Below are 12422 nucleotides of genomic sequence, written 5' to 3' on the forward strand. Positions count from 1 at the left end.
TTTCTAAAACGAATACCATCAAGTTAAAAATGCTCTCCAAAGAGGATTACAATTTAAGGTTTTAAAAATACTGACTTTGCCCACGTTTCAATACATTATTTTAAAATATAAATAGTTCATTCACTGTTACTGCAAATGTAATTTTATAGATTGTTGAAAAACAGTTTCATTTTACAAAGCCTAGAAACATAGCCTACTTTACCCCATGGTATCACTTTCAGTTAACAAAGATAAAAAGGGGAGAAAAAAAAAAAAAAAAAAAAAGACAGACAGACTGAGGGACTCCTGACAAAAGCAGCAACATTCAAAGTTCAGGCCAAGGCTCTCAACTTCGCTTATAATCTTGGCTTATGCCTAATACATTCAGCGTAATTTATCTTCCTAATTGGAAGATCAGCTTCAGTAACTCAACTGGACTTAACTCAGTGACAAATTTTAAACCTCAACTCATAGCTCTCACCTGGCTGCAGGCTTAAAATACCTACAACAGAAAAGGAAACAGAAGAGAACAGAAAAGGAAGCAGATCTTTACTTCTGTTAACCATGAAGATGTTTTCACCTGAGAAGCTTTTAACCTGAGAACAGTTTCCCTGTACTGCTGTATGTGTTCTTAACCTTTACTATCAGTATAGCCCACCAATCTTTTTCTTGCCCTATATTCATATGGGAAATGAAGTTTCAGGTCCAACAAGGTATCTTTGACCCCTAAGAGCCACTCAGAAAACAAATGCTTCCATGTTTTTTTCACAAAACACCAGAACTTGCTAACCTCTGCAGACTTAGCTCTCAACCTCCACACTTAAAACAGTTAACAGACTGACTTGCTATTATTTTCAGGCAATTATGAAGCAAGATCTTTAACAAACCTTTAAAAAATACATTTGCCAACCATCATTTTATCTTTAAACCCCTCCTGTAAATAGCTAAAAAAGATAGCTCCTTTGTCCAATTTTTCCTCCAAAAAGCCTCCTCAAGAACTTAGATGTTGCTACTTACAAAAACTTCACTGAACTGAAGCAGAGTCAGTCACAGGATCATTCAGTGCAAGTCACGGTATAATTATTTTGAAGTTGTATCTTGGGTACTTGAGACTTCAGCAGTGCTCTATCTATGGTTTACAAAGCCACTGAAAAAGGTCATTCGCTAACAGAACATTTCCAGAAACCTTTGGTCCAAAAGCATCTTTCTCGCTAACCACCTTCCCAAGAGTCCCCAGATTCTCAGCTCTCCCAGTGAAGCCTATTAGTTATGCACTTCAGAGGCAGGTGTACCAAAGAGTATTTGTCCTGCTCCCAAGAAGAGACGGCGGGCAGAAGCAGGCTGCTGTTAGAAAACCAGCCCACATCTGACTTGGTCTGGTTTTCTGTTCTGGAACTGTTCTGGGGAAGAGGGCAAGTGGAAGCAAGCCAAACTCCCAGCTGTTCCCCTTTCCAAGGGTATCAAACCTTTGGCATACTATATTGGGTATGTGCAGAAGATCTGATTCCACAGCAAGGAAGGGCTGGAGTTTTCAGGAACATGAAAGCATGGCTTTTTCCTCAGCTCTAGTTCACTCACAAGCATGAACCTTACAGCATAAACTTTAATCTAGATTAGGTGTTCTCAGCGTTTTCAGTCAGCTGAAGTTCATCGCTGTATTGCGTGAAATTCCACAAAGTTTATATATCTTCATCCGACTGTTCTCTCATGCGGTCTTGCTCAGACAAGCTGGAAGCGTCGTCATCTGTTTGTTCACCCGAGTGATACAACATCTGTGCGTGTGTCTTGTGAGTTATGGTAATCGTGCAGGGTCCTTGAGCCCATGGCTCTCCATCCACCTGCATTGGCATCTTTGAACTCTTCAAGATCAGCTAGTATTAAATAGAAGAACACATAATCATAGCAGTTCAAAGTAGCTCTGAAGATACCTTTTACAGCTACCATATACCAATGCTGCACATTTTGGAAAAACTTAGTATATAATTAGTTGCACTCAAAGGCCACTAACCACAGCAACACAGGACTGAATGATGACATAATTAATTTTTACTAAGCAAGAGAAACATCTCGCTCAAATGCAAACTGCAACTTCAGATCAGGCAGTTCAGCGCTTGAGATTCTATACAGTGTATTAAAAGAAAAAAAAAGAAACTGGGTTCATAAACACCACTTACCCTCACTGTATGTGCCTGCCCTAGGCGAACAGGATTTGCTAGTTTCACCTGAATCTGGGCACAGTGGAAAGAACCATGAACGCCAACAACTTCCAGAAGTCCATCATCATGCCTATGAATTAAGAAAGGACACTCTTTTTAGTGATGCTCATAAACTCTAGAATACCTGTCCAAATTTTACGCAGTCCTTTTATGGCCATTCCCGTAGAGAAGACAAATGCTATTCTACAAATCTGTTTAAACTATCCATTTGTGCTGGACAACAAACGACGCTGAATGGCAAAGGAAGCCATAAGAAAACACAAGTATGGAGCAATACTCCAGCTGGTACACCCTAGCTAGCTTCTGGAAATTATGGATATATGACTTTCCAAGACTCCCTGTGCATATTTAAGGCACACAGTGGATTTCTTTTCCATAAATTCATACACTTTTCTGTCTTTTCACTCAGTTATTAATCTACAGGAAAATCTTTTAATTGTTTAATTTTTAAGATTTTTGTAAAGGACCTTGCCCAATTAGTTTTTAGAAATACAAGATTATAAGCCTTGTAACAGATTTATGAAGTTTATTTATTTATACATGGCTTCTGAAGAAGGAAGTCACAAGATGCAATAACAAATGTATTCACCTATTCTCCTCTTTAGTATTGCTCCAGCCAACTTACTCAAGCATGGGACTAAAATTTTTGGCTTGCTTTGTTCATATTTTATATTTTAACCTCTATTATGATGTGTTCTTTTATATTCTGAAATGGATGTATCTTCTACTTTTTGAAGGCTACCTTTATTTTTAATAGCCTCTTCAATGCTATTGCTTAATCATGCCAGGCATTTTGAGATCTTAAAAAAAAAAATCTGATGCGTGGGATGCTGTCGTGGTTTTGTTAGTAAGGGGGGGCCTAAGGTGGCAGCTTCTGTAGGAAACTGCTAGAAGTTGCTCCCCTTTGTTCAGTGGACTCGGCCGGGCCTAGGGCGGACCCGCTGCTGGCCAAGGCCGAGCCGATTGGTAGCAGAATGTCCCGTGATAACGCCTCTGCGATAACGTATTTAAGAAGGGGAAAACAGAAAAAAAAGAGAAGAGAAGATGTGAAGAAGCTGAGCGGGGGCAGACGCGCAGAGGGGGAGGCGCAGGCCTCATGGGCCTTGCAGGCCTCACCCTCTGGCCTCTCGCCAGGCAGCCGATTGGGCCCAACTCGGCCCGGCCCGGCTGCAAGAAGTGGAGAGGAGATGAGAAGTGAATAAGATGTAAAAAAGATCCTGAGAGACATCTACCAGCCTGTTGTGAGGAACGGCCGCAGACGCCAAGGTCAGTTCAGAAGGAGGGGGAGGAGTAATGCGGCTCCTGGCCAAGATTCCCCTGCAGCCTGTGGTGACAACCATGGTGGAGCAGGTTGTCCCCCTGCAGCCCATGGAGGTCCACGGAGGAGCAGAGATCCACTTGGAGCCCGTGAAGGACCCCATACCGGGGGGAGGTGGATGCCTGAAGGCAGCTGTGGCCTGTGGAGGGCCCGCTGGGACAGCTGTTCTGGAGAGACTGCACCCGTGGAAGAGATGACCCACGCCGGAGCAGTTTCATGAAGGACTGTGGCGTAGGGGTGGGACCCCACAACGGAGCAGGGGAGGAATGCGAGGAGTTCTTCCCCTAACCATGAAGCAGCGGTGTAAAACAACGTGTGATGAACTGACCGCAACCCCCATTCCCTCTTCCCCCCTGTGCCGCTCGGAGGGGGGGGAAGGTAGTAGAGATAATGTTAAGCTTGGGAAGACGGAGGGGTGGGGGGAGGTTATCTTGTTCTCTGTCTCATTATCCTGCTGTTTGTAGTAATAAATGAATAGTTTTCCCCAAGTTGAGTCTGTTTTGCCCGTGACGGTAACTTTAAGGATTTCTCCCTGTCCTTATCTCAAACCTCGAGCCGTTTTTCCTTATATTTTCTCTCCCTGTTCTCTCGGAAGGTGGGGGGAGTGAGAGAGAGACTGCGTAGTCTGGTCCGATCGGGGCTGAACTACGACAGATGCACTTAGTCCAAGTCTGTAACATGTTGAAAATAAAAAATCTGAGATAGCCTGCTGTCACAAGGAATCCTGACTTTCAGACAAGGCTGGCTACACAAGCACAGCCTGCTGGAGGGAATTGCTTATACTACAAGAACTGTTAAAAGGAAGAAAAAAAGAAAAATATGCACTGGGTACCTTGCCAAGGGATAAGGTTCATCACCCATTCCTTCCCAGAGCCTACAGCCACCTCCCCAATATCCAATATTCAGGACAATGATCCCTTCCAAGTTGGGCAACTCAATTCTCTCGCCATCCAACTCTAGCTTTAAAAGACAAACAGACATTCATTACTGTGAATCAAATTCAGTACTTCAGTGCAAGCTAGTTATTCTCTTTATGCATTTAACAGGCTTCCACTTGAAGAAAAACTGTACAAACAGAACATGTTTTCTTTTCATACTTTAAAAAAATGACTTATGATTTCAAAAAATATCCTAAGCTGTAATAAATTCCTGTTAATAGAGAAAGTAAAAGGAACTCTCACTTACGTAAGTCTCCGGTATAAAGGCAAATTTTATCTGAATATCAGTACTTAAACTCACAGAACTGCGTCAAGGCCAGAAAAAAAATTTAGGAATTTTCAGTAAGCTCAAAGACATGAATTCCATGAAGTAAGCTGCAGATAGCAAAAGGAACATAAAAAATACTCCAATTCCAGACCCATCCTTATACAAATATCATATAGATGTAAACTGTAAAGCTTTTCCCTTTTTCTTGCACAAGCTAAGCTTTTACAGAGAACAAGGAGGTTAAAACAAACAAACAAACAAACAAAAAAAAACAAACAAAAAAAACTTACCTCAACTTTTTTGTTAAGATCTTTACATTCTTGTACTAAGCAGTCTTTGGTTCCATAAAAAAAATAAACAGCCTATAAAAAAAAACAACAACAAAAGAGAGGGAATGAAAAACACTGTTAGTCTTTGTATACATTGTCTCTTTCTATTTGAAATATTCATGTATAGTTATGGTTCTGCAAACCTATCTAAAATTCATATGTAATACATTTGCACATCCTTCAACTAAGCTTACTTCATGAGATAGGCTACAACTTCCATGAGAAAATTGCTTTCCACTTTAAACAGAAATAGTCAGTGTCCTCAATCCATTAAGTTTCAAAGGGAATGAGACATTCTAAATAAAAATCTAACAAACAGTATATTCTGTAAGCAAGAGACAAGGCAGAACACTTGTGAATAGGCTGGAAACACGTTTTACCCGTGGAATCGCCTCTCCAAGAAAAAGGAGTTCAAACTCTAAAATGGCATAAAAGCAAGTAGGGGAGTAAAGCAATGTAAAGCAAAAAATAGCCTTCAGTCAAGTCAACAGCTACAAGGAGAAAATGTCAGTGTACCAAAACACACCTTATTAATAATTCTGCTGGAAAACAGAGAGGGAGTCTTCTCACGATGAGCATGAAAATTTAAAGCCATGAGAGCATCAGGTCCTACAGAAAAGTAGTTGTTCATTGTGAATACCTGCAAGACAGGACTTCTAGTTATGGTCTTACTACATATCATTATTAAGATTTAAAAGTCACAGTGTTTAACGGGAAGTAGGTAACCGGTAAAAGTAAGTATAAACATACAGGTATTCCACAGAATCCATATTTATACTTGTAAACCATACCTGTGTTTTCCTTAAGTTGTAGTATCTTTTGTTTGTCACTTGAACTTTCCATCTGAAAAACAACAGCCACAACTTAGACTCGTGACAGACTGGTCTCACTTAGTATCAAAGTTGTCATTAGAAATCAAATATCTATACTGGGATCAAGTCAAAAGATTCAATTGTAGTTAAATTATGAAAGACTTCGGCTTTGTATAACAACTAAATGAAGACTAATTTTGGACCTCAGTTATTTTGCAGTTCCCTTCATCAGTACTTGTGTTTCTTTACATATACAGCTGCACTGCCTACCAGTAGAGTGACTCTAGTATTTGGTTCTAGAGAATTTATCTTTTCACTGGTACTTACCTGTCTAGTTGGATTTCATCTGCCTCCATGACATTTCGTAAGATTTGTTCTACAGGGACTTCTCCAGCATAGCCTCCACCCCAGCCCAGTGTATTAGACAGGTCATTACCTGTTCCCAGAGGTAAAATTGCAACGTGTGGAATATAATGTTCTTGCCCCTAGGATACAGAAACACTGCGTATTAGCTCCTTCTTTAGCACTCATTTTCTCCCTTTTATCCCAGATGTTCAGGTTAGATTAATATCATTAATCTTCACAGCAGCTTGTTACACAGTGCAGAGCATTAGAGCAGACAGCGCTAGTAAAGCAGAGGGCACATTTAAGTACTTATCACAGGAATAATGCACAGGGAGGAAATGTTAAACCATTGTGAGAAGAAAAGAGAATACAAACACAATATGGAAACAATGTATTATTAATACTGAGCAGAGCATTCCTTTCAAACAATGATGCTTTGGATCTAGAAGCGAGAGCCTGAACTTCTCATCGGATTTCCTGATTATGTGCTGCTGACTCGCTACAGTCACGGGTAAGTTACTAACACGCTTACTGCACACACCTCTGGGAGGTGATGTGAACACTGAGAGAGACCTAACGCACAAGGCTGTGAACCATAACAAGACACCAAAACGCTCTTAGAAGACTGAAGTGAGGTTAGGTTTAAAATAACAGATGCAGGTAGTACTAGAGTATTCAACCACAGACAGCAATTCACATACTCAAATAAGGAAAGTCAGTTTCAGAAATGCCACACAGACACACACATTCAACTGGCATCAACAGAGGGAGCAGATGATAATCACCTCTGCCGAGTACAGAGTAAGCGACAGAAGCAGACATGCAAAAAGGCCACCTTAGCAAAGGTCTTTGCTCTCTTTACCACAGAAGGGTGAACAGTTATTTCAGATGCACTATGGCCTTCGAAATTCCGCTGTGGAAAGTACTTGCAATAACTGGCATTATAGTTACTATTTTTTCAAGAACAGAAACCAGCCAGGTAATCTGTATTTGAGTCCAGATAAATTAAGGGAGCAAATAACCTACTGCTGATAATAAAAAGGTTTTGCTGATAATCTCAGTAGTATTTATATAACTCCAATGACTCAATTTGAACACTTGGCAACAAAAACCACCCAGATTTCATCAGCTATGTTGGCTCTGAGGGACACTATCAAGTGTCCAAGACCAAGCAGCCATACATTCATACTCATTAACATTTACAGTTACATTTTGTTACATTTCTACTTTATCAGTACATAAAGATTTTCAAAGACACTCAGTTTCACTACGCATGAAGTTGTAACTATGGCCTTCAACTACAACATTTCATGTACTAACAAGAAAGTTGCAGAAAAAAAAAAAAACAAAACCAACCAAAAACACGATGACGTTGAAACAAGAAGAGTAACTTTCCTCCTTCTATCAGGAGAGAAAAAGTTTTTTAGGTAAAGTACTAAAGCCCTAGTAATTATTCTTCATTCTTATTCTCAGGAGTTCATAGTAGTACCTTGTAAATTGGAATATCTTCCATTTCAAAACAACAGTAAAGACACAGCTTATTTTTTCCTTCATTACTTGCTGTTAATAGGTGAAGCTGCAAACTGATAGTTTTTAGAATACATGATAAGGAGCAGAAGCAAATTACTGCACCCATTCATGCACTGGCAACATAACCAGAACAGCCATAAAAATTATGAGGTTATAATAAAAGATTGAGCATGCTGGGAGAAATAAGCAGGCGGAGCACATCAGCCATTATTAGCGATGCCATTTACACCAAAATAAATTTGTTTAGGCAAAGACGAAAGAACAATGCATAAAATATTCTGCAGCTTGTTCTTTTCTTGTTCTACAGAAAAGAATGACTTTAAATATAATTTAAAACCTAAAGCTTTCTTATTTTTCCTGAACTACAAGGACTCATAACAAGATGCGCTTCCCACCACTCCACAATATGAATAAGCAATTCTGCAAATATTTCTTTGTAGACTTATTTGGGAAGATAAAAACAATAAATGCAGGTAAGAAACTAGGTGTAGCACTTCAGCAGCTCCAAAACTCATTTCACCGTAAGACATATTTTAATTTAAAACACAATACCTTTATCTTCATTTCATCGATTGCATCCAGGACCCAGCCTACTGTGCCATCCCCACCACAGACAAGAACCCTGACCGCACTGCCAGGCAGCAAGGTACAAAGTTGGAGTGCTTTAGCAGGTGCAATTTTGCTCAGATCAAAAACCTAGAAGAAAGGAAAATAAGGAGTTCTGTAAGTTCACAAAACATGAATCAGGATTTGCCTCACAGTGTAATAACTTCAGGAAGCTCATTCTAACGCAAAACAAAGATTCACCATTTACAGCATTACATAGCAAATGAGTTGTCTTGACTTTTATGAGCAGGATTTGACTTCCCAAATTAGCAACAGAGCTCCAGTTTCCTCACTAGGAATAAATGCCATTGATAAGTTGAACTGATAGAGTACTAATAAAAATCTGTATCTAGAGGCATTATGATGAATTCTGTAAAGATTAAAGACTTCAGATTAAAGTTAACTTTTAAATACTCAGCATACAAAGAGGTTTATTCTCTAAAGCCTGATTGGGATGCATTTAAAACAAACACACAGTGACTTTTATTAGGCTGTATTCTAAGGCTGGGGTTTGAACTTCAAAGGAAGATTATTAAGGTGCAGCCAGGAAATCCAAGGAACAACTGCCTTACGTCAACATCCTGTGCCATCCCAGTGGATCTTAAAGGGAAAGCAACCAGACAAAGCAGCAACTATAAACGCTGACATTTTCACAAGCAAAGGGAAAATTTAAACAAACACAGGTTTCAAATAAGGAAGATCTAATTATTTCATTTTCTAAAAATTGCACACTGTTTCAAGAGCCAGATACTTTTCATTAACAGATTTACTGCATCTATTACTACACAGAGAAAACTGGACCAGTATTAGAACCACAACAGACTTGGGGATGGGAGGAGCCTCTGCACTTTTGGTCTCTCTGTATAAAGCTATTCTTTCTAAAAGAACTAAAAGATCAAGCTGCATTAATTTGTTTCCTTTATTGATCTTCCACTCCTACTGCCACTGTGTAAGCAAAGTGATGTTTACTCTAATTAAAACTTTTATTTTATTATAGTGGCTTTTCACTGCAAATACCTGAACAGGGTTCAGCAGAATTTTAAATTCTCCTAGTAAAGTTTCACCCATGTTGTTTCCACTACGAGTATTAGCCAGTACGATTACTGGCATCCAGTGTTCTCTGCAGTGAGGTACTACCTGCAAAAAGATAAGAGTAAGTCAGTCACACAAATACTGAATGTCTGAAAATCTTTAAAGCTTTGCTCCAAAACCTGTTCCCTGTAAGTGCTGAAATGAGGAAGTTACCAACTAGTCTGAAGTAGTCAAAACAGTAACAAATACTTCTGACACATCAAGGTTGAAGATTTCTGCTCTACAGTGCCTAGGACAACAAATACTACAATGTTATGAACACAACACTAGAAAAAAAAAAACCAAACACAAAATATTCAAGGAAGTAAGGTACTCAAATCTCAGTGTTGTTTTGGAATAACAAAATTCAAATGTCTGCTCAAGCTTCAACTACCATGTTAATAAAATGACAAACACCTCCAAACTAACACTGCAAGTACTTCATATAGATACTGAACACTTACCTGATAGTTGTTAACCTCACAATGCACTGAGTTCATGTTTTAATGTGTGCTTTTTGTTGTTGTTTTTTAAAAACATCTTATAAAATCAAGAAGCAGTAGACAATTACCTCTTCATAATTAGTTCTTTTGTCTTTACGCATCTGGTTAATGGTAGATAAATAGTATGGTGGAATAATTAAGTCTCTGAATTCTCCAAATGTACACTTCTCAGTCTTTAAATAGTCCATCATGCATTCATCATGTACAGTGTACTGACACCACACACATCTGGAAAAAAGACCAAAAGACATGGAAAAAAAATCCCCAAACAACAGGCACATTGACTTTGCCAATTTATTTTAGATAGACTAACTTTCTGAAAAGTACTTATGTTTCCACGCACCACGATAAGTAATATGTTAAGTAGACGCTAAGCATTCCCTGGAATTTTACATGACTATGCATTGGCTACAGAGAGATATATAACTTGGTCATGTGCTTGCAAGTCTAGAAAAGTATTTGAATTCTGTGGAAAAAAAAACCCCAACAGTTCAAAATTAATTGTATTCTTAATTCCAAAACTAAATGCTATAAATACTCTCTTGCACTGTCTGCAATACAAACAGTGACACTGAAAGCTTGTATGAGAAACTGAATTCCTATCCATCCTTAAAGAGCACAAATGCTAGAGTTCAATTTAGTAAAGTGTTACTAACAACATTCATAAATTTCTTAAGATTGATAATATCCCTTTAAGTCTGAAGCCTAAAAGGTTACAAAGTACTGTACTGATGGGATTTTGTTATGCAAAACTGCCCAGCCTTTTGACCTATGCTAAAAGCTGTCCTGGAAAATGGACCAGAACAAAAGGAAATACTGCAATATCCACTGCCAGCCTCTGCAGAATGTTAATCCTCATTTGCTGCATCCAAAGCCTTGGTTTAAGCAGCTGTGAAAGCTATTTTTGGAGTCCTTCTGACTAATCCAGCACACAACTAAAGCAGCAATGATACTTGCCCTGTACTGTGACTTTTTTTCCTCTTCTTCCTTCCCACTTTGCCTCCAAAATCCTGTCCTTCCCTCCTCTCCCACACACAGTCTCTCTCAAGGTTTTGTTTCCAATAGTATGCTCATTTACACTGTAATTCTGCTTACTTACCAAGCAGTTTGACAGTATCACACAGAAGCAAAGCAAAAGCTAGCAGAAGTACGTGCTGTAAAGGCAATATCCTTTGAGAGGAATGAAGTAACACACTAGCACTATATTTTAGCATAACATGCCACTACATGTCATGCTGACAACTTTGCAAGGAGCCTTACTGATGACAGTGCAAGGCCATTCAACGGTTCCTTGAAATTTTTTATCTCTCTTGCCACAAACTTCAACAGCAGAACAACATAATGAACAACATAAACCAGCTACAGGACAGTTCTTTGTTCTAGTTACACTGAGTGGATGCCAATTTTGCAGAGCTGCGCACTCATTTTGGTGCTCTGAACAGTGAGCTGTTTGCTACTCAGACTGCTCAGGCTATTCACTGTACAAACGATAAATGCGTTAGAACCTTCTTAAGGTCACCCCCTAAAATATAAACTCTCTCGGACATATATGCAACTATACAGTAGCTAACGCATCATGCTGGAGTAATGCAATTAAGAGAACAAGCAGACATGAGACGCAATGCCGTTCCCTTAATCTATGACTGAAATTACCCACAAGCATCCATTTTCAGCTCTTTGAAGTTGTTTTAACAGTTTCATATTTGACTATTGCAGGATTCCCTTCAGGGTAATGCATTCCAGTGACCCTACAGAAAATGCAATACTGACAGCATCATACTTTCACATACAACGCCGAATTCCCTTGCAGTACCTGTAGTCACAGAGTTTGGGCTGCGTGCCGCACTGTTGTTTGCATACCGCACAGCAGCTGCAGAGCGGGACGTTGCCTCTGATCCAGTGGTGTGGCATAGAGCTGTGGGCTCCACCGTTGCTCCTCATCATAATTTCCTTGCAGAGAAAAAGCTGGTCGGCCTTCTTGAGGCACCCTTCGCTGACGCGCAGCCCGCAGCAGCTGCAGAAAGCACCCTGAAGGATGTGCTGAGCACACACGCAGCAGTAGGAGGGCTGGCCGAAGAGGTCCGTGTAGTGCCAGTCGTGCTTGCTCTTCCGAAAGATGTCTCGTATCATCCCCTGCCGCCGGGCCCGATGGAAGCTGCACCACAAGGTGAGCAGCACCGGCAGCAGCACGGAGCACAGCGTCCAAAACACCAAACTCCAGTCCGCGACCGCCGAGGAGGCCGTGCCGCTTCCGCTCGCCGTCCCTTCCATCCCTCAGCGGCTCACCCGCAGCAGCCTAACCCCTCGCACCAGCCGGGCCGGCGGCAGGGCGAGCCCGGGGACGGGCCCCTAGTTCAATGAGCCGGCGCGCAGCTTCGTGAAACATCTTTTAATCCCCTATTAGGGCTAAGCACCTCTTTGCCCCCACATCTGACCTACCAACCGCCAGAAGGCCCTCGCTGCCGGCCGGGTGCGAGGGACTCCTCCGCTGCCCGCCCGGGCCTAGC

The 12422-nt window shown here is 40.5% G+C and overlaps 1 protein-coding gene across 8 annotated transcripts in view; it reads right to left on the reverse strand.

The window, feature by feature from the left end:
- The window catches only part of DGKE (diacylglycerol kinase epsilon), a 33624-nt gene extending 21202 nt beyond the window's left edge, over positions 1-12422 (reverse strand). For 7 of the 8 annotated variants that reach the window (XR_015260540.1, XR_015260539.1, XR_015260537.1 and 4 more), the window contains exons 1-11: positions 11729-12422; positions 9984-10143; positions 9359-9478; positions 8288-8431; positions 6188-6345; positions 5840-5891; positions 5575-5688; positions 5010-5081; positions 4346-4473; positions 2154-2265; positions 997-1850 (exon numbers count right to left, since the gene is read on the reverse strand). Coding sequence is in view for 1 of the 8 variants with exons in the window: in XM_086762149.1 (XP_086618275.1) it covers positions 1659-1850; positions 2154-2265; positions 4346-4473; positions 5010-5081; positions 5575-5688; positions 5840-5891; positions 6188-6345; positions 8288-8431; positions 9359-9478; positions 9984-10143; positions 11729-12186 (1710 nt within the window). In the remaining 7 variants the exon portion in view is untranslated. Of the gene's footprint in view, positions 1-284; positions 1851-2153; positions 2266-4345; positions 4474-5009; positions 5082-5574; positions 5689-5839; positions 5892-6187; positions 6346-8287; positions 8432-9358; positions 9479-9983; positions 10144-11728 lie in introns of those variants that run through there. The other variant, XM_086762149.1, reaches the window with a different exon arrangement.

The sequence above is a fragment of the Chlamydotis macqueenii genome, chromosome 18 (assembly GCF_036417535.1).
Source record: "Chlamydotis macqueenii isolate bChlMac1 chromosome 18, bChlMac1.mat, whole genome shotgun sequence".
NCBI lineage: Eukaryota > Metazoa > Chordata > Aves > Otidiformes > Otididae > Chlamydotis > Chlamydotis macqueenii.